General features: G+C 43.2%; 1 protein-coding gene across 1 annotated transcript in view; it reads left to right on the top strand.

The window, feature by feature from the left end:
• The window catches only part of USP7 (ubiquitin specific peptidase 7), a 119,849-nt gene extending 109,783 nt beyond the window's left edge, over window positions 1-10,066 (top strand). The window contains exons 29-31 of the mRNA XM_030576795.1: window positions 3,503-3,574; window positions 3,925-4,015; window positions 6,519-10,066. Of these exons, the coding sequence (XP_030432655.1) occupies window positions 3,503-3,574; window positions 3,925-4,015; window positions 6,519-6,625 (270 nt within the window). The 3' untranslated portion in view covers window positions 6,626-10,066. The remainder of the gene's footprint in view (window positions 1-3,502; window positions 3,575-3,924; window positions 4,016-6,518) is intronic.
• Window positions 10,067-23,095: the final 13,029 nt, after the last annotated feature.

Below are 23,095 nucleotides of genomic sequence, written 5' to 3'. Positions count from 1 at the left end.
AGCATTCAGGGGGGACATAGTCCTTCCCCCTTTTTTTGTCAGGAGGCCATCCATTTCCGGGTCTTTGCATGGCCCACTCGATGGAGCTGGCGACGTCCTTTCTCCCAGGCGTTCGGAACGTCTTATCTCTTTGACTCAGCAGGTCTTTCCTGTCTTACGAGTCATCACTCTGCCCCATGTGAGGCGTCCCGCTTTCCGGAAGTGGAAATGGTTCCTCACACAGACCTGTTCGCTCACCGCGAGTGCAGGAAATGCCAGGTGTTCTGCTCCTTCCAAGGTCTCTCCTCGGAATCGATCTTGGACGCATTCCTGATGCCGTGGAACGGCCAACTGCATTATGCCTTCCCGCTGTTCCCACTGGTTCGTTACGCACTGACATACCACGTTGCTCGGCCTGTCAGCCCAGACCTCATCACTCAGGGCAATGACAGGCTTCGTCACTTGGACCTGCAGCCTCTTCGCCTCACGTACCTGAGTCGGGGTGACAGGCAGCCTTCCGCCTGGTCAACGTACCGAGCCAGGTGGAAGCGTTTCCTTTACAGCTGCAGTACGCTCGATCTTGCTCCTGCTGAGGTCTCGATCCCCTCTATTTGGCCTGCCTCTGGCCTTCAGCGGCAGGATCTGGCGGTATCATCGCTGAGGATACTCTCAGCAGCCATCCCTACCTTCCAGCAGGCTAAGATGGACGTTCAGTGTCCCACTATGGGTTCGAGGTCCCTCAAGGGCTTGGAGCGCTTGCACCCTCGGGTGCGCCGCCCAGCCCCGCCTGGGGCCTCAACCTAGTCTTGGCCAGACGGGTCTCTGAGATCAGAGCTCTTACGAAGGTTCCACAAAGACAAGGTGCAGTTATGACCACACCCGGCTTTCCTCCCTAAGGTGTTTTGGCCTTTCATGTTACCCACAGCTCAACGCAATGGGCATAACCGTTGCACTCCTTGGACATCTGTGGAGTGCTCGCATTATGTTGTGCTGACAGAATCATTTCCTAAGGTGCCCCAGCTCTGCCCCGGTAGCGGGCCAAAGGGAGGGCTTCCTTGTTTTCCTCTCAGAGGATCTCATCTTGGGTGATGGCGGACATCCCCACTTGTTCTGATTTGGCTCATATTTCCCCAAGCCACATCACCGTGCATTCTACCAGGGCTCAGGCTTCATCTGCCGCCTTGCTGGCTCGTGTTTCTACCCACGAGACCGGTCGCGAAGCTCCATTGGTCCTTGGTCCTTACCTTTGCTTCGCAGTATGCCCTGGTTCAAGAGAGGCTGTAGCCTCTGGCTCGGCAGTTTTATTCTGCCACATTTCACTCCGACCCCACCGCCTTTGTAAGGCTTGGGATTCACCTAACTGGAATGGATATGAGCAATCACTCGAAGAAGAAAAGACGGTTACTCACCTTTGTAACTGTTGTTCTTCGAGATGTGTTGCTCATATCCATTCCGCACCCGCCCTCCTTCCCCACTGTCGGAGTAGCCGGCAAGAAGGAACTGAGGAGCGGGTGGGCCGGCAGGAGTATATATGGAGCGCCATGGTGGCGCCACTCTAGGGGGCGACCTGCCGGCCCACTGAGTTGCTAGGGTAAAAGTTTTCCGACGAATGTGCACGCGCGGCGCGTACACCTAACTGGAATGGATATGAGCAACACATCTCGAAGAACAACAGTTACAAAGGTGAGTAACCGTCTTTTTTTTGGTTAATACGAAGAAAATTGACTTTTTTTTAGTCATGGCTGTGAAAAATGAATATTTTTAACTTTCTAGAAGCCTTGTTCCAACATACCTTCATAGCTCTTACCTCAAATGACTTGTTTTTAACACTTAGCATACACTTTATCTTCAAGGACAATAAACCCCTGCAAGTTTCAAAATTCTAACCCAATTGTTTTCAAAGTTAGCATCTTTTTTTTGTTGTTCTGATATGCCAGTTCATACAAAGATTATCTAGTTTTGTAAGATTTTTGGACCCAGAAATGTGTGTATTGCCACAGAATTCAGAACTAGTTGTGTGTATTCATATTTGTGACTAGTGGCAAATAAACCTTTAGTACTATTTTTAAGGGAGGCCACTTGTTTTGTTTTTTCATGTTCTTAATGGCTGACTTTTGATTGAACCTTTTTCTTTTTGGTGTTTTCCACTGCATCATCTTTTGTGAGTTTATAAAATAACACAAGGCAGAGGTACTTAATTTCAAAGATAATGCTAGTGAGGGCAAAAATTCACAGGTTATAGGGATTTAAAATGACAATGTTCCAGAGAAGATATTTCCATTTTCTTAGAACACTATTTTTCTTCCATTTGCAATATTTCTTACTTGTATCTTGGCCTTAGCCTGATTTACACATATGTCAAAAGTTGTGCAAACACATCTAAACAAGGATTTGATTAAATTAGGAACAATTTGCATACAAGCCACTGATGAACCAGTGTGAATTGAAAATGTAGGTTTCACTTACCACTGTGTCATAGTACAGTGGTGGGCAAACTTTTTGGGCTGAGAGCCACATCTGAGTGGGGAAGTTGTATGCAGGGCAGGGGTTGGGGTGTGGGCGGGAGTGCGGGGTGTAGGAGGAGGTGCGGTGTGCAGGAAGGGGCTCAGGGCAAAGGATTGGGGCAGAGGAGGGGTATGGGGTGTATGAGGGGGCTATGGAAAGGGGGTTGGGGTGCAGGAGGGGACTCAGGGCAGGGGTGAAGGAGAGGTGTGGACTGCAGGAGAAGGCTCAGGGCAGGGGGTTGGGGTACAAGAGAGGTGTGGGGTGCGTCAGGGGGCTCAGGGCAGGGGGTAGGGGTGCAGGTTTCAGCAGGGAGCTCAGAGCGGGAGGTTGGATTGCTGGAGGGGTGTGGAGTGTGGCAGGAGGCTCAGGGCAGGGGGTTGGGAAGCACAGGGGAGCGGGGTGTGGCAGGGGGCTCAGGGCATGGGGTTGGGGGACAGGAGGGATGCAGGGTGCGGCAGGGGGCTCAGGGCAGGTAGTTGTGGGGCAGGGTATAGGAGGGGTTCAGGCTCCGGCCCGGTGCCGCTTACCTCAAGCGGCTCCAGGGTGGCAGCGGGGTGCACTGGGGTCAGGGCAGGCTCCCTGCCTGCCTGCCCTGTCCCCGGCCCTGTGCCGCTCCCGGAAGCGCTACAGCCCCTGGAAGAGGGGAGGCATGCACTGCCCTTGCCCTGCCTCCAGGTACCAGGTTCCCTGTTCCCGGCCAATGGGAGCTGCGGGGGACGGTGCCTGGAGGCAAAGGCAATGCAAGGAGGCCGCAGGGACATGGTGCCGCTGCCGCCGCGGGCTGGATCCAAAGCCCTGAGGGGCCGGATCCAGCCCACAGGTCGTAGTTTCCCCATCCCTGTAATAGTAGGTGGTACTGAAATTTCTGTAATAGTTTCTGGAAATAACTGGATAATTTATGTCATTGTACTGCAGTGCAGGATTTGGCAGGAAAATCACAACAGTCACTATCCAATTTCTCTTTATAATGATTATTTAAATTATTTTTTTTTGATATCTGCTGTTAAAAAATTATTAGGGTGAACATTTCAGAGAGGTGATGAAGCGGATTCAAACAATGCTGGACATCCAAGAAAAAGAATTTGAAAAGGTAACATGTTGGAGAGAGTTCATATTGCAGTTTATTGATCCTGAGTTCAAAATAAAAAAAGCTCTAATACAATGTACTTAAGGATTATAGAACAGCTGTTTTACCATAAGAGACTCGGTTTAGATCAAATACTGTTGAGTTTCCATCAGATTATGGGATGAGGGGCAGGAAAAAGGTGCCATGTGGGAATGTTGGAAACAATACTTTATAGGGTTTCCTCTTCCTGTGTTTGGAATATGTGCCACTTCAGATTAATATGCTCTCTGCATTACTATACCAAATATAGATAGCTGAAAAAACTGTAGAGCTTTATTTCCATCCAGAATCTTAACAGTTTGTTCCTTTTGAAGTTTAAGTTTGCCATTGTAATGATGGGTCGACACCAGTACCTGAATGAAGATGAGTATGAAGTGAACTTGAAAGATTTTGAGCCCCAACCCGGTGAGTAGCTGGTTAATTTGACTCTATTGTTTTAAATTGCAGCAGTTACTCTGCCATTTGTTACTTCTGCAGTGATCCCTGACTCAGGAAATAAAAAGGTATATTAGTGTCCACCCACAATATGCTTTATGTAGTTCACTCATGTATCTGTATATAATATAAAATGTATATGTACACTGTTGTGTTAGCATGGGAGAATACATATTTGCATTATTAATGTATATATACCCACACACACTTACAGAACCACTTATTATTCCCCCATGAGTCAAATAAAGCGTGTGCGCCTAAGTAGCTGAGTACTATTGAACACACACACGCGTGCACACAACATATTGTACAAGAGAAGAAAGCTGCAATGTAAGCTAAAAGCTTTGCTGTATTGCTCATCTTACTCTAGTTCGTTTAAATATTTGGTTTCTTCATTTTTATTGGAGTAACGTACATATGTAATATTGCTGTCTAGTACAAAGCTCCATTCTTATAAACCTCTTAATTTTAAGACTCCCCCAAAGGTGTTTGAACTCAGATTCTTCTAATCCACTTATTGTAAAGAGAGACCGTAATACGGGTTCACTGAAGGTGGAATCAAACTGGAACAGAGCGTTAATTAGGGATATTATATAGATATACTTTAAGAGCTGAGTACTATGCTGAAATGTAACCTAATCTGTACTTGTCTGTGTACCCTGTTCACCATGTTCTTTACTTGACTAATGCTTAGCGCTCCATTCACCATGCTTGCACAGAGACAAGCAGAGCCAATACACTCTGTGGGCTTTTTACCCAGGGAAAAGCAAGCAGTGTTTGTACCACAGCCTTCCCTTAGAGGTCCCACTAGGAAAGGGTAGTACCTGTGTTACTCAAGGTTGTGGATTTTTAACACCCCTGAGCGATGTAGTTAAATCAGTGTACGTTTATAGTGTAGACCTGGCCTAAGATGTAGCCAATATGTAGACTTTAACACATGCTAAACAGTTCAAGTTAAACCTTTGTCCTAGACTTAATTGGACCAGTTTTGCAGATGTGTAGACAAGGCACAGCGATTAAGTAGGCTTTTAAAACATGTTAGCTAGCATTCTAACACCACACCTTTAAATCCTAGTCTAGACAAGACCTAAAAAAGAATACACCTCTACCTTGATATAACGCTGTCCTCGGGAGCCAAAAAATCTTACCATGTTATAGCTGAAACTGCGTTTTATCGAACTTGATTTGATCCTCCTGAGTGCTGCTTTACCACATTATATCTGAATTCGTGTTATATCGGGCGGCGTTATATCGGGGTAGAGGTGTACAAGTTTCCTGTCATTAATCAGTGTTATGATGTGCAATGGTATCTCTTTAAAAGGCATTGCTGACATCTGTTTTTATAATGCACTGTCCATTATGCCAAGAGGAAAGAGAATTTACTTTTTCAATGGTGAAAATTTATCCAAAGTGCATGCACACAAACCTTCTAGAAGAAGAAGGTCAAGTAATTCACACTTCCGTCATCACAGTTGGCTGATTTGAATCCAGTGTCAGGTCCTTGTTGCTGTAGGGTTTTTAAGCTACTCTCTTCATCACTTCACTCCAAAGAACATTTGATGCATTGTGGACACCTTACAGGGAACTCTCTTCCATTTGTAAGAAATCTAGAGACAATGTTCTAAAGATATTACAGTGCATAACGAAAACTAACCATTGGCAACACAAAACATTGAATTGGACAGCTGACAAAATTCCTGTATTTTTAGTGCCTTCAAAATGTTTGTAAACTTTTTTGGAGGACTAAAATCGGGGGCTTAGTTGCATAATTTCTTCAAAAATTCCAACTGAAGAGTTAATTGATGTGAGTGTACTTCAGTGCTATTAAATCTAAGGGCTCGTCTTCACTACTGCACTACATCAACATCGTTGTAGCATGTCTGGTGAAGGTGCCCTACATCGACGGGAGAGTGTTTCCTTGCTTACATAGAGTGGTGTCTATACCGTGCTAAGTCGATGTAACTTGCATTACTTGCCAGGTGGCTTTTTCATACCCCTGAGCGACGTAAGTTAGCAGTAGTGTAGACAAGCCCCAAGTAAATCACATGGCAAGAATAACCTAAAATAGGGGGGTAATAAAGTACAGCCTCTGATACTTGGTATTCCTAGATGGTAGTTTCCTCTTCAAAATAGGCCGGTTTCTTTTATTCAGAGAGCTATGAAAGCTGATGCATTCAGATTCTTGTCTTTGGGCATCAAGTAGTACAGCAATTTTTCACTTTTAGCATGTCTGTAAAATTGTGGTAGCAACAGCTAAGTAGTGTGTATATATCCAATAGATCCAAGGACACAGTTTAGGGCATTAGTGGAAGTGCAGTGGTTGCTATGAAAACATTCTACAGACTTCTGAAGTGCTTCAGTACTGTAAGATTCAGGCTGTTCCATGTAAGGGCATGCAAATATTTTGTGCAAATATAAGGTTGCTACTGTGTCTTAAAAGCTTATTTGGGTTTTTTTTTTCTCCCTCTTCTAGGCAACATGTCTCATCCAAGGCCATGGCTAGGGCTTGACCATTTCAATAAAGCCCCAAAGAGAAGTCGCTACACTTACCTTGAAAAAGCTATTAAAATCCATAACTGACTTACGCAACCAGTTTGTTCAAGGCAAGGGACAAATATCAGTGTGTGTGTGCACCTTTTTAACAACAGTAGAACTTTGGTACACGTGCACTATATCTGAAGTCTTCAGCAAGAGGATTTGCTGCTGATGTTAATTTTATTTTGTTGAGGCTGTTCAGTTTGGCTTCTCTGTATCTATTGACTGCCCTTTTTGAGCAAAATGAAGGTGTTTTTATAAAGCTTGGATGCCAATGAGAGTTATTTTATGGTAAACGTAATACAAGGCAATTGTCAGCATAATGAGGGAAGAGTTTAGTAGAACAGTTGACATTGGCAAAATATTTGTCTGTAGTACGTTTATAGATGGCATAAGCTGTCTGGCTGCCCTTCCTGGTGTGGTATTCCCCATCACTGCAGCTAGTAAGTCTTATGTTTAGACTCACATCAGATTTATTTCCTTCAGTTATACTTTAAATGACATTTTTGTGCATTTGTAAATGCAAAAAAACTCACATCAATAAATAGCAATCTCTACTTCATTGTGTACATTGTTGGCACTTATTTGGGATTTTTGTCTCCTCCAGCTTCATAGGATCCTTTTTTAAAAAACTAGTTCCTATGTTGTTCTGTCGCTACCATGCATCCCATTTTGCCAAGTGGATGCTCTGGGTCCTAAAAGAGATTTGGGTATTTTTATTAAATTTAAAAACATTGACAAATACCATTGAGGATTACTGTGCTGCCTTTTGACAAATAGAATGACGCTCAGAGTTGGCAAAAGCAGGTGAAAGGATTATAAATATAATTAATTTAGTTAACATTGGAAGAGATGGGGGAAAAAACACAAGAAATAGCCTTTCAGCACAGAGGGCATGCTCACTAGTGTTTAGTAAGCTGTTGACTTTGTAAAAAAAACAAAAACAAAAAATGGAAAAAAATAAAATAAAAAAATGGAATTGTATATTTAATGAACATGTACAATTTAACACTTGGAGGTTAATTTTGTTGGGTGAGTCTGCAAGTGAATTTCACTGATGTTGATACTCATTGTGTGTAGTTTTATTTCAGTCCCCAGACTGCTTCCTTTTATTTTGGAGCTAATGCCAGCTGAGTGTCTAGTTTTGAGTGCAGTACAAATAGAATCAGCAATTCACACTTACAATTTTACATTCTTTTCCAGTACTTTATTTTGTTTCTGTAGCCGCAGTGTACAACAACTCTTCCTGTATATTGCCTTTTTTGCTGGAAAATGTTGTATGTTGAATAAAATTTTCTATAAAATTTTACTTCGATGAGTGATGACGTGGAGGTTGAAGAAGATTTCTACTCTCCTTGGAAGTACAGTTTTCATTTATATTAAGGTTTTACTGAGATGTATATTTTTTTCCAGTATTGCCAATGTATATCCCTGGGTTTGGTTGGTTTGGGGGTTTGGGAGTGGTCTGGGAGGGATTGTTTTGTTGTGTATTTTTTTGATTGTTTTTTTTTGGTTGGTGTTTTGCCTCTAACTAGTCACATTCGAGCTTAGGAAATAAAAGGTTTTCCAAGAGGGAACCATGTACAAATAAGATGAATGAAAAATATTTTACTAGTTTGTTTGTAAAGCTGTAGTAGAGTCTTTGTAGTAGACTTGACTCTGCCTGCCTTGTACAAAACTTTTGTGGTCCAGATTCTCAAATCTAATATTATAAATGGTGTAAAGTAAAATCTGGAGTCTCTAAAGGTAAGCTCTCAATAGATTTATAGATTATTGCTGTAATGTGTTCCTTGTATTCATAATCAAAACCAGTCTTAGAAGCTTACTTTATTAGACCTGTCAATAAACATTTAATAGGGGTTGTATACGTGATGGCCTTTATAATTTTTTTCTGAAATTGATTATGGTGGTTGTCAAAAACAGCAGGAGTGTTTGTTTTGTAACTAAATCTATAGAGGGGTTCCCCCTTCCTCTATTTCAGTTTTAAAATTAATTTAATTTCCTGCTTCTGGTTTTAAATATTCCTGTAGTGGGGGATTTGTTTGTGGAATTGTATGTTGTATTGTTTTTGATTGTTTATTTCCAATCAAGGTAAACCCAAGTTAGTTTTGTCCTCTGCTTTATCCATTTCAGATGGATAAAAGTGGTTTAAATAGCATATCTTGAGTGAGTAAAGATTTCCTTTGATTCATGTTTGTGTTAACTGGTGAGGGTTGTGCTGCAATCCAGGGCAACTGGTGCTTACAGAGTGCTCAGATTGTACTTTAGATGTTCTTTAGTTGTGCCATCCAGAAGTAATGGGCGCGCTTTACATTTCTTGGATGTAAATGTTAGGATAGCCTAGTATAGACTCCACCTCGCTCTTGAAAATCATTGAGCCTTCATAGTCACACAAAGTAGTAACGTGAACCGCGGCCTATTATAGAAGTTATCTCTAGTAATCGTAACTGCATTTTATACTTAAGAAGAAAACATCCATTTCACTTTTGCAGCAGTAAGCTCTTGGTGCCTTTTAATTTCAAATTGGTAGTTTTACTTTCTTCACTATCACTATTGATAGCACTAGTTAGTGCACCAGTTTTGAAAGGACCCCACATATGTAAAGCATTTTGTTCTTTCCAACTTTTTCTGTCATTGAGGTTTTCTGAGAAGATTTGGAGCACAAATAGCTTGCTCTTTGAGGAGGGAAAGATTTAGAGACGTTGTTTAAGGTGTGACTATTTGAAATACCTAACACTATGAAGAGAAGAGGAGGGTAGGGTATTCTCAGATGCATTCTCCTTGTTTAATTCATTTTAAGAATTTACAATTACATGATGTAATCTTCAAAATAAGGATGATTTCAATTTTGAGTTTGTATTTTGGATTGTAGATGAGTAATAGAAACAGACTGCATTAAATTACAGTGATAAAACAAGAAGATAAGTCAAGCACTGTTACGCAGCATCACATTATTACCATGGGCAACCTAAATTCCTCCTATAAATATAGAAAAACATATTACTGATATTTATATAGTGCTCTTCATTCCAAAGGTTCCCAAAGTGCTTTACCAACTGCATACATACAGCACCACTGACAGTCACATCTGGGGTTGAGTGTGGCAAGCAGCAAGCACACTTAACAGTGGTGAGGAGGGTTTTAGCCAGCCCCACCACGCAAGCCCCCTACTGGTAGAAGTCAGGCAGGGTTTGTGTTGACACGTGCATAGTAAACTACATGGAACTCAGTGTACTGTATCTACCTCAGCCCTTCACCCTACTGAGTTGACGCTGCTGGGCTGTGAACCTGTAGTTCCAAAAAGTCTTTAGGTGTTTCAGACCTGAGGCTTGGACCAGTCAGTGTGTCCTGTGGGTTTTGTGCTGGCTGTGGATATCAGTATGTAGATCTATGCTGGACTTGTTTTTGCTATCTAGTATCCTAATAGAAACCATATTCTGTAGGAACTGTACATATTGTAAATAAAATAACTAGAGTAACACTGAACCTGTGTCTGTGTCCACTCATTTGCTTTTCTATTAGAAATTTAATGATCTTGAGTCAAAAGCTACTGAACTGCTCAGAAGTCACGACAACTTGATCTTGATTGTTGACTTGGATTTTTCAGAATGCACCACAATCCCTTGGAAAGTCTAAGCATTTCTTGAAGTGTTTTTCTATCAAAAATGATCTTCATGATAAAAAAGGTAGTGCTGGCCAGAGGACAGAAATTCCTTTTCACACCAACTTTTGAGGGTTTAAAATATATTTTTATTCCACATGGGAACAAAAACAGAGGCTTGCAAACGTTCTCAAACGTGGACTTGTCAGTGTTCATTTTCTGAGTCAAAATTAGCTCTTTGATTCGGAAGAAGGGGTGTTTTGACTATTCCGGAGGTCAGAGCACTGGCCTGGCATGTAGGAGTCCCAGATCCTTACTTTACCTGATGCAAGGGACTTGAACTTGCATCTCCCACATCCCAGTGCCTTAACCATCAGGCTATAGAGTGAATCTCTCTCAAAAAAACTTCCCAATTAAAAGTTTGTCTAAACAGATAACTCTCCATGAAATGCTTCTGCTTTGCATCATTGTATTTCAGCCAAGTTTCACTTTGCTGCAAATGTTCCAACCAGCTTTGGAAAATGGCTGTTATGAGTCTAAAATCAGATGTGAGAAACTTCTTGTTTTCTCCCCAGTGTAATTAGCCTCCTATTAGGAAAGAGAGTTACTTTGAAACTGAACTATAACCTTTTGAAGGCAAAACCTCTTTCTTGTTTCACAACAGGATTTTTTAAAGGAGACCTGTCATAGCTATAAAGGAAAGGGTAGCAACCCTCCTGTATACAATTCTATAAAATCCCTCCTGGCCAGAGGCACCAAAATCCTTTTACCTGTAAAGAGTTAAGAAGCTCAAGTAACCTGGCTGACACCTGACCCAAAGGACCAATAAGGGGACAAGATACTTTCAAATCTTGGGGCGAGGGGAAGGCTTTTGTTTGTGCTCTTTGTTTTGGTGGTGGTCACTCTTGGATTGATGTCCGGTTCCTCTTAGTCCTATGTTCTCCAAATCTTTCTGCACAAGTCTCTCATATTTCAAACTTGTATGTAACAGCCAGGCAAGGCGTGTTAGTTTTATCTTTATTTTCTCAACTTGTAAATGTTCCTTTGCTAGAGGGAAGTTTATCCCTGTTTTGCTTTAACTTTGAAACTAAGGCTAGAGGGGGTTCCTCTGGGCTCTTTGAATCTGATTACCTTGTAAAGTTATTTCCATCCTGATTTTACAGAGAGAAACTTTACCTTTTCTTTTAATAAAATCCGTCTTTTAAGAACCTGATTGATTTTTTTCATTGTTTAAGATCCCAGGGTTTTGGATCTGTGTTCACTAGGACTAACTGGTGAGGGTATACTTTCAAGCCTACCCAGGAAAAAGAGTGTAAGGACTTAGGGGGGAGGAATTAGTCTCAGATCTGCTCAGGAAAGGGGGGTTAGGGACTTGGGAAATATTTGGGGGGAAGGCAGAGTTCCAAATGGCTCTCCCCTAAGATTTGGAACATGCATGGTGGTGGCAGCTTACTGTTAACCTAAGCTAGTAAATAAGCTTAGGGGTTTTTCATGCCGGTCCCCACATCTGTACCCTAAAGTTCAGAGTAGGGAAGGAACCCTGACAAGACCAATTAAGAATCATATTTTAAATGTCTTAGTGGAACATACTGTAAAATCCTTTTCATGAGTGAGACTTCAAAGATGGCCTCAAAATGAATACAGAATGAGTGCCTCACTCTAAATGTGTATGACCTGCTAGGTGACTTAACAAAGAATATATTGCACAAAGCTTGTGCAGTGCTGCTGAAAACAACTGGCATGTTCTAACTTCCCATTTATTTGACTGCTGGTTCCATAAGAGAGTGTCCCTCGGCCTGCACCGCTTCCTGCAGCTCCTGTTGGCCTGGAGCAGCAAACCGCAGCCACTGGGAGCTGCAATTGGCCAAACCTATGGATGGGGCAGGTAAACAAACTGGCCCAGCCTGCCAGGGGCTTTCCCTGAAGAAGCAGTGGCCCTAGTTTGAGAACCACTGCTCTAGAGGACACATGGCTACTTGATAGACAGTGTGATCTGTGTAGTTCTGAAGAACCCATGTAACAGACAAAGATTAAGCGGTGCCAGCTCAGTGAATGAGTAAAATGTTTTAAATGCCATTTTCAATGTTTTATCAAAATTGAGGTTGTGAACACTTGCCTGATATTTTCCATGCCTACACTTTTACATCCCAACAAGGTAGAAAACATCACCACTGCCTTTGGATCTGAAATGTCGCATGCTTTGCTCTCAGCCCAGAAGTAAAATGAGCTCACTGCAGCGAGGTTTTCAGTACACTTCAATTCCTGTTGAGCTCACAAGATCATATCCAGTACCTGCCTTTTAATGTTACCTCCTCGTGAAAGTATTTCTGTACAACCTCTGACTTCAGTTCAGGCAGCTGGGCTTCTCTGCCACGTGTTCTGTCACAGGTAAACAAATTGGGCTGTCTAGAAGCATCCTCAGTCTAGCTTACCTCTTAATCAAAAGGTGGGCCTGTGTTTTTCTTCTGCAAAGCAAATTTTTCAATTCAGGATTTAAGGTGATTTTCAGGCAAAATGATACCTTAGAAACAAGACGAAGGGAAGAACAATCATCTATCCTGCAGTTCCATGGTGACATAATCAACGCTATGGTGACTATTTCCCTCGGGGCCAAACTGGATCTTCTGAGGCTGGACAGCAATACACCTCCCTCTCACTCATCTCTGCAGAGGAGTAAGTGCACCTGTTTCAATCAGAAGCATCCATTTCTGAAAATAGACTCTTGTTAGTATTTTATTTCCTAGGGGCAAAATTTGAAGGTCTAGGTACTGCCCTGTTCCACCTAGATCATTCTTTCAATGGACGTGGAGATGGGATAAACAGTCCCTAACCCATAAGAGTATTGTAACCATGATATAACATCTGGGCATCCCAAACTTAAATATGCTACATTTTTAAAGGCTTTGTCTGCAATAGAAAATGCTGTACCTACATTCTATCAATAACACAAGCACTATTGTAGACAAGACTTAAGCATTTTTACCAGCTGCTCTGAGCGTCCTTGCATGACATGGTAAAGAAAGCCCTGTCTGCATTAACAATTGTTCCATTGCTAGCAAAAGTGCAAGTGCTGGAAAAAGCACTTTCTAGCAGAGATGCACCTGAAGAGGGTCATAAGATGTCGTTGACTGACCCAGTCTAAAAAGCTTGACTTATCATTACCTAAACTGGCCTCAGCAGTTTCCTGTTTCCTTCCCCTTAGTCACAGGAAGACAGACACAAGTCTTGGGTGTTGAGAACTCATACTGATGATAGAAACTCATCTTAGTCTTCCAAAGCAATTATGACTGAAAAGATGAGTGGCCCAGAAATTCAAGGAGGAAGAAAAAGCAGTTAATTTTATTTCTCCTGCAACTTGCTTTTTTGTCTTTATATACAACCTGATGCATATCTAGTCACAAAAATTTGCCTTGTAGTCCTGTAGCAAGGAGGATTGCTTGTGATTACAAGGTACTCTCGGGAGCTTTCACTTCAATCCATGTTTTTCTCTCTCTAGAGCTTCTTTTCCAGAGGATGAGCAGGGACCCTGAAAAATATATTCCATGCACACACACCCATTCCATCTCTTCCCAAGACTCCCAGAAAATTTGGTACTCCACTCTTCTTCCCATAGCCACAAATTGCCTTTCTGAATCCCTTCTCCAATCCAGTCTAGATCTTTCTCTAGCAGCCTGGATAGAGTCTGAGCCACAGGCTCTAGTGGCTATGGGACTATCTAATTAGTAATTAAGCCCTTATGGTATGTCTACACTGCAGCTAGAAGGGAGCTTCCTAGCCTGGGTAGAGAGTTGTTCTAGAGAGGCTCAAGCTAGTGTGCTAAAAATAGCTGTGTGACTGTTGCACCACTGATGGAGAGAGCCCGGACCTACGGGGCCGGGTGGACGTGAGCTTGGGTGACTAGCCTGAGCCTCTGCCAGTTTCACAACATTCACAGAGGTATTTTAGGATGCTAGCACCAGCTGAGATAACATGTCTGTCTGCCCAGGCTGAGAGGCTTCTCCCAGCTGCAGTGTAAGCATACCCTTACTGTCCTGTAGCAACCTAGTCTTTTCCAGTCTCTAATAAGGTGTAGGCAACATACTGCTATGGACAGAAACTTCTAATTCACAACATCCCCAATCCCTAAGGTCTCAGAGCTCTTCAAGCACAGCTGAATTTTGGGTTGTCAGCAGCACCCTTCATAGAAAAGTTTTTGCACTCAGCAGTTTGCAGGAAAGTGGAATGGGAGAGTCCCTCCACCTATCAAATGTATTTGGATATAGTTCTCAAATCAAAGCTCTGCCTCATGGTCCCCCTCAGGCCCGGTCCATTCCTGGCTGTTGCCCTTCTCAGCATGATTATTTCCACATGTAATTTGGGGGAGAGAGCTGCTCTCACCTGTAAGAGGAACCATTTCAGATCTTCCATGAGGATTCAGTGCGTGGTGTTCAACTCATCTATCCAGGGCCAGCACCAGCCCAGCAAGCAGGTGCTTGGGGCTGTCAACGGAGAGGGGAAGCACGTCCTGCTCTTCGGCGGCAATTCAGCAGCAGGTCTCTCGCTCCCTCTCGGAGCGAAGGTTCAGCCGCCGAATTGCCACCGAAAACTGAAGCGGTGGCAGTAGAGCTGGTCATAGCTTTTTTTGCTGCTTGAGGGGGCAAAAACCCTGGAGCCAGCCCTGCATCTATCACTTGGAAATTGCCCTACCACACTTTGCCCATCTCCTAAATCCTGTGCTTTGCAACAAGTTGGATGTGGTAAGAGTCCTTAAGTTCTATTTACATAGAGCTGTCCCAGCATCCACCTAGTTAAATGAGCTTGTGGTCACTTGCATTCCCTGATATCATGCTCAGCAGCTCAAGAAGTTCGAAGCAAACAATCTTGTTCTGAAGAACTTAAAATACTGGAATCAGTCAAAATATCTCCCATTCTACAGATGAAAGAGGGGAGGAGAGAGAAGTTTATCATGAGACACTTTCCTGACATGGTAGAATTTCCACTTGGATCATGACAGACAATCTAGGATGAGGGTAAGAGAGGTGCATAATTAGCCTGAACTGCTCAGGGATCCTTTAGCTCTGAAACCGCAATAATAACTTAGTTCTAATAAGAGCAGACTTTTTTCAGTATATGATTATAGTTTATCTGCATGAGCAGAGAAATCTAGAGTATGAAGATAGTTCACCTAGGCAGAGTGTGTATTTTGTTTCCAGGTGCTTCAACATTACCACTCCCTTTGATGTTGATCATGCCAAAAAATAATCATCTGTTGAAGCAGCTAAGTTCTAGAGCACAAGGGGCTAACTAACCATGCCTTTTTGTCACATTTCCTCTCATTCCTTGAAGTCCTGAGGAAGGTCCATCAGGAAAGAGGCTACCCTTCCTGCTCGTATAGACAGAGTGGTCCCATAAATCATGATTCAGGAATTTTAATAGCGTGTCTCATGCTTTTAGTTTAGCTAATCTGGTCTTGAAGATCCCCTCTTACTTTTAGACCTAGGATCTCTAAACTTAAAGGCCTGCACAATGACAGATGAATTAGACTCTCATGGCGCTTCCTCTGAAGTAATTTCTACTTTGCTAAAAATGATAGAAACATAGATTTTTCCTCTACCTTGCGGCAGAAGAATAGAATTCTGTCACCTGTCTGCTCATTCTGATTTTATTCAGGAGGGGATTGGTGTTAAGACCTTAAACAAAGTAAGATCTTGATACAAGATTGTTTTACTCAGTTTGTACAGCACCTGATCTCAGTTTGGGTCCCTAGGGCTATATAATATAAATAAGCCTTATATACCTACAAACTGGCACAGGTTTAACCGAAGGTACATTTTTAAAGATTTTAGTTAAACTGGTGCAAGTTTGTATGTAGACAATCTTCTTTTGGTCTAAGAATAGAGTATTTGGGGTCTTTTAAAAGTAAGCTAAACAAACAAACCTATAACAGTTCAAAAAGAACTAGATAAATTCACAGAGGATAGGTCTATCAATGGCTATTAGCAGGGATGGTGTCGCTAGCCTCTGTTTGCCAGAAGCTGGGAATGAGCGACAGGGAGTGGATCACTTGATGTTTACCTGTTCTGTTCATTCCCTCGGGAGTACCTGGTACTGGCCAGTGTCAGAAGACAGGATACTGGGCTAGATGGACCTTCAGTCTGACCCAGTATTGCCATTATGTTCTTACGTGTATGCACAAATCTACACCCATTTTACGGAAACAGTTTTAAAACACACCATTAGTTAATCTGATGCAACTTGTAAAATAGATCAGCTCTAAAAGTAATTAAAAAATGACAAGCTGTCAGGAACTTATTTACCTATACTACTTGTAGCATGTTCCCCAAAGCAGTAGAATTAAACCTCCATGCGTGGTCGTTTTCTCAAGATTGCACCCTCAGTTATAACAGTCTAGCCAGCTGAAAGACTAAGAGCACTGTGCAGATGTGAGTGTGAATGTATGTTTATTAATGAGATGAAATATATCCTATAGGGAAACATGTCCTCAGTGCTAACCTATTAGTCTTTGGTTGGTGTCCACAGGTACAACTGAAGGCACCGCTCGAGGACAATGGTGCTGCCATAGAGGGTATGGAGGACATAATTAGTGTATTTCTCAGAGATTGTCCATAGCGGCCATAGCACTGACTGGACATGTTTTATCATTGTTTATAAAAATCAGAATAAATAAATTGGTCCGAGGGATCTTCATTTACTAGTGATCGGTCATGAGAAGAACAGAACTCTGCTCAATTTCCAGGTTGAGCTTGCCGGGTTGCTGGTTAGAGATAAATATCTTCTTAGCTATCAGTGGCATAGCTTTCACATGGTGTAACTGACACATGAAATAGGGAGTCTTTAGGAAGCCACTTTTTTAAAGTCTCTCCATAGTTAGAATTTACTTTGTTATCCACCTCTAATGTAAAATTTCTGGGTCTGGAGTAATTTAGAAGAGAGAAGAAATCATAGCACCATTGTTTGAACCTTCCCCCTTTTTTTCCTCCAAATAATAGTGATTAGATAAATACTGAAGCTTATGCTGCAAGTGTAATCTCCATTCTGTTTAAACTGGGATATTTCCCTTTCGTGTCAATTGATGGTCTTATATAAAAGTATTGGTAATAATGGGCAAACTTCAGAAATGAGAGGATCCAATACTGTCAGTACTATCTGAGCAATTAATTTCAGCTAGATGAAATGGAAGAATTTAAAGGAATATTTTTTAAATTCCTTTTGCTAGTTGCCCAGTTTGGCGAGCATTGAAGTGTGCAGCTGCCCCACTGGCCACCCTGGCCAGATGTGGTCCTTCCTGGATTAGAAGGAGTATTGGACCTCCCTGAGCCTGTGGGGAGAAGAGACTATGCAGGTACAGCTACAGATTAGTCATTGAAGTGTGGACAACTAGAAAGACTTCACAGGGGATACAGGTGAAGGAATGGGACAGGGATGAGCAGCAGTGCCCACTGAAAGTGAAGGAACTGTGGCAGGCATATACCACAAGGCCAGGGAGTTCAACAGTCGATCTGATGCTAAGCTGAAGACCTGCCACTTTTACACAGAACTGAATGCCATACTTGGTGGAGTCACCACCAGCATCCCACAGACCGCCATGGATGCCTCAATGGGCCCTTAGACAAGGACCCTTGCTATGAACAAGGAGGAGGAGGAGGAGGAGGAAGAAGGCCATGCGGTGGAGGGGTACTGCTGTGCTGTGAACCACAGTCTAGCCAATCCCACCAGCTGAGTACAGACAAGCCCGATCCAGGGGAAGGAACCTTGGATAAGTGTGTGTATGCACCCACCCATAAATGCGAAGATGGCTCCTGGCCCAACCCCAAGTTAGCAGGACAGTTATCTGCTTTTCATTGTTTTACTCAAACAAGAAGAGGTAGAGATACGTCTAACTTAGAGATAGGTACCAGCTTTTCCTTCCCCTGTCGAGTTACTGGAGAGCTATGTGAAGCAGTTTGCTTATGTACTCAGGGATATCCCTTGCATCCTCTTGAGAGATCTCAATGAAACTTTCATGGAAGTACTCTGCAGTCCTCTTCCTAAGATTTCTACAACTGGCTGCCCTAATTCCTGTGTCTGCAGTAGGACACTTTCCCACTCCACTCCCCTATGACTTTGGCAGGCACCACCGCAGTAAATGGGATAGTGGCTTCTAAGCCTGGGCAGCTTTGGAGCACCACCAGCAGCAGTGTTCTCTGTGCCTTTGTTATCCTTAGAAGTGAAATATCAGCTAAAATCACCAGGGCCTTTGGAAAGTAGTGTCAGTATTCAGTGCCCTTGCCCTGTACTCATGCCCATTCAATTGGGGGTTGAAAGGTTAAAATCCATGTGCATTTTATATAGCAACCTGGAATATGGATTGTGCCAGCTCTCTCTCAGACCCAAAGTCCAGAGTTTGGTCAAGAGACCAGAGGCCTAGCAAATAGTAATTAGTTAAGAGAAAGTTGGGGTAAACAAATAATCTTGTTTTGCTAAAATAGGCCTGGTCAGCAAACTGCCAGGTGTTGGAGCTAAGAACTAAATAATCGTGTCTTATTCAGAGTTGGAAATTGAACAAAGGATCCCTGTTCCTATTGTGTCAGTCTCTTCTGTAGGGAACATTCTTCCCACAGATCCAACCTTGAGTTTATGAAAAGTTGGCACATGTCAGTATAAGATACAGCATCCTTCCACCTCCCTTCCCAGGGACCAGTGCCTGCCTTAAGACATAAAGGGGACAATCTTTATTGTCATATACTTTCACTGTTTCTTTGCTTTAACCCCTAGGAATGTACCTGGTGGACAATCAAAGGAGTTGCTCCATTCCTATGGACCCCAAATCAGAATTCAACATATATATTTTATACTAATAACATTTTATCAAAATATTAATTAAATGTTAACTTGCTAACTTGAGACCATGGGCGGAGACATTATGTAACCTTTTAACCATTGGCTAATGTGCTATCTTGTTTTGCTGCAAAACCTATCCTGGGGTGTGGAACTGCCTACTCTGTCACTTTCCTCTGCCCATGGAAAATCTATATATTCTATTGTAATCAACTGATTGACAGTGTCTCTGAGCCTAATAAGCCAGGTGACACTCTGCCAGCGCTGTGTGTAATAAACTCCTATGCTTGGCCTCTACACAGTGTGGATTTATGTCCTTCAGTTGTCAATGGTTTTTTTTGTTTGTGTTTTGTTTCACACAAAACAATTCTCCCCCAACCCCAGCAGTCCATACTAATCATGGCTGCAGCTGGACACTGGTGGTGTGTAGAGGCTGAAGAAGCTGAAGTGTCAATAAGCATGTCTGACTTAAAACTCTTATGGGAATAAGGGAAGGGAGTATTGCTTTCCACTATAAATTCAGTGATACATCTGCCTGTTTTATCTATAGCTGCCACCGTTGTGGCTGTGAGGGGTACTAGCTCCACATCCAGGGAACACCTACCCTGAGGAGGTGGAGGAGATAGGAGTCGATTATGGAGGACATGCTCAATGAGATCCTGCAAGCCGGTGGTGCATCAGACCTTGAATGGAGGAGCTGGAGGGTGAATACAGCAGACAGGCTGGAAAAGGGAAGAGTGGATAGGAGAGAGATCCAGGTTTCTCGGCAGGTAAGATTGGGAGATGCACCGGGACGTAATGGGGCTTCTCAGGCTGCAAACATAAATGCTACAGGCTCTTGTTGACCTACAGGTCCAGCAGTCACATGTGTGCCTCCCTTTGCAGTCAGTGGCGAACCACAGTTCTGCAGTCCCCTGCACCCCTCCCTCCCAGGCATAGTGTGTGTATGGATGAAGTGAACTGAAATTGACACATGTTTTCTAGCATTGTAAGTTTATATTCTGTTTGGTTTTTCACTTTTATTTTTACTGCACATTCTTTGCACTCTTTTGTTACACGACAATTTTTTTAAAATAAATTCATCTTTATTACTTCATGACAAACATGAATGAATGCTGAGCACTATCTAAAGTGCACAGGAATTGTAATTGAACAGGATCACAGAACTTGTAGATTGAGTGCAAAACATGTAATATTTATAAATGTACAGTAAGCACTGCATAATTCTCAGGTTCAGTGAAAGACAGTGTGATAGTCACAAATGTACACCAAGCGCAGCACAAAACTTCAGGGCCAGGTACCATGCTGTCCAGCACAGCACTTTACCATGACTGCCTGTTAAAGTGCGCATTCAAGGCCTCCCTCTGCTGCATAACTTCACGCTGAGCTCTTCTCGTGGCTGTTGTGTCTGGCTGTTCAAAGTCAGCAGACAGCCGCTCCCTCTCTGCACTCACCTCAGCAGCAAATTTTCCCTCTTTGCCTCAGAAATATTATGCAGGACCCAACAAGGAGCTATAACCACTGGGATATTTTTTCTGCCTGAGATCTGATCTAGTGAGTAAATGCCACCACCGTCCCTTCAGTGTACCAAAAGCACATTCAACTGTCATTCTGTACCTTCGGAGCTGGTAGCTGAATTTTTTCTTGGAGCTGTAAAGCTGACCAGTGTATGGCTTCGTGAGCCAGGGCAGCAAGAGGTAGGTTGGTTCTCCTAGCATCACGATTGGCATTTCAATGCCACCACTGGCAATCTGCCAGTTGGGGGGAGAATGTCTCAGCTTGAACCTTCCTGAACAGGCTTGTGTTAAAAGATCTGAGCATCATGCACCTCAGACCAGCCCACGGTCAGCAGTGACCCACCAGTGCTTGCATCAGTTTCGAAATGTAGCCCTTTCTGTGGATTTAATCTGTGGCAAGGTGGGCTGAGGCCAAACTGAGGATGTGCATGCTGTCTATCACCCCACTGCAGTTTGGGAACCCCATAGCTGAAAATCCATCCATGATGTCCTGCATGTTGCCTAGAATCACAGTTCTGTGTAGCTGGGTATGATTAATAGCCCTAACCCCTTGCATGACAACAGCCCCCATGGGATTTTCCAACTGCAAAATGATTCCCCACTGACCATTAGCAATTCAGCATTGCAAGCTTCCACAGTGCAATTGCCACTTACTTCTCAGCTCTCAATGCAGCTCTCATTCTTGTGTCTATGTGCTGAAGGACTGGGCTGAGTGCACAGATCCAGGAATGTTGCTTTTTGCATCTGGAAGTTGTGCAGGTGCTGCTCATCATCCCAAACCTGCTTTATGATGCAATCTCACAAGTCAGGGCTTGCTTCTCAGGCCCAGAGGTGGCACTCCACTGCCTAGTGCTGCTCCATGAATGCTCCCAACAGCCTTGAATTGGTTTTCACTGTGTCCCTTAGCAGTCTGTCCTGAAAGAAATTGTGTGCCCAGTATTGTGGTACTTCCTGAGGCTCTGCGAATACCAGAGGATCACTCAGCCTCTGCAACTATCATGACAATAGTGCAGTGTTGTGTGGGTTCCATGCTTTGCTCAGAGATGGCTGATAAGTGTGTGGTGGTGGAGATATACCTGTCTCATAGAGCTGGAAGGGACCCTGAAAGGTCATCAAGTCCAGCCCCCTGCCTTCACTAGGAGGGCCAAGTAATAATTTTACCCCAGTTCCCTAAGTGGCCTCCTCAAGGAGGAACTCTCAACCCTTGGTTTAGCAGGCCAATGCTCAAACCACTGAGCTATCACTCCTCCTTTCCCCCCCCCAAGGGAGGGTTTAAAAGGGCAAAAATTGTGGGCTATGGATGGCATTATCAGGTGGAGAAAGTTACAGGTTGGGAAATTGACCCCTACCTCCCAGAGTTCCCAGCATGACTCATTTCTACTCCATACACATTGCAAAAATCCCCCAAAAGGTATTGCCCCAGAGAGTAGTGCATGGCATGCTGGGATATCTACCCAGGGTGTGCCCACATTGCATCGACACAAGTACTCCTGGTGTGTATGCAAATTTGCTGATGCCAGCAACCAAATGTGCACATGCCAGTGATATAATAGCTGTGATGGCATTATGCCAGCATAACTTGCATCAATTTAGTGTACACATAGCCCCAGTTTTGCTACTGGTTTGCCTTATGACCTTGCATAAGTCACTCACCATTTCTCTGCCTGTTTCTTCCTCGTACAATAGACGTGGAACGAGGCTAGCAATGTTTGTAACCAAGATCCTTGGCTGCAAGATGCTATAAGGGCCAAATATTATGTATCATCATTTTCACTTTAGCCTTCGGTAAAATGGAGATGTGAGAGTCCTTTACATCAGAGGGTTGTTGTGAAGCTTGTGTAATGCAGCTATACAGAGCAACTGGATATCTTCTGGTCAATAGTAGATTTGAAAGTACAAGCCGTTAGTATAGGGCTGCCTAGCTGTTTCTAAGGGCCCACAGGTATCACAACTTCAGTACCTCATAGGGTTGGTCTGGAAATGAAAAGATCCTTTTGGGCCACCTGGAAAATCATAGATTTGAAATTATCTAGGCTGGAGCAGAAGAGTTCTATTGCATAGCACTACAAGATGCATGTGCTGGATCCACTGCAGTCCCCAGAGCAGATACTTCTGCCTGCAAATTCTTCGCCTAAGGATTGAGCAGCTACAGAAGGATGGGTTGCACCTGCAGAACTATGCTGCAGATAAACTTATGAGAGGACAGTGTCCGCGGGCTGCAGTGGGTTATGTAGGGGCTAACTCGTGTGAAAAGCCACTGTGGGCTATGGGAAAGTCTCACTTGATAGTGCCTCCTAATCCTATTAGATATGAATTATTCTAACTCTGACTCATGATCTGTGACTGCAGCCAGGGAGTAAAAGATCTGTCTATTGTCAGAAGTCCTATGTGTTGCAACCTTATTACATTCCTCTGGGAACTACACCACTTCCTAAAGATACATCTTTGTTCCTTTCCTCTCCCCAGTATCCTTATCCACTCTCCAGCTGGAGGAGACTCCTTACATCACACATTGTTAACGTTTTAGGGTGTTTAGCAAGACTCTTTATCCAAACAGATGTGCATTGTGAGGGCAGGTAA

The sequence above is a fragment of the Gopherus evgoodei genome, chromosome 10 (assembly GCF_007399415.2).
Source record: "Gopherus evgoodei ecotype Sinaloan lineage chromosome 10, rGopEvg1_v1.p, whole genome shotgun sequence".
In the NCBI taxonomy this organism is placed as follows: domain Eukaryota; kingdom Metazoa; phylum Chordata; order Testudines; family Testudinidae; genus Gopherus; species Gopherus evgoodei.
Note: the sequence above shows the minus strand (reverse complement) of the source record. Positions and strands in the feature narration are given on the sequence as shown.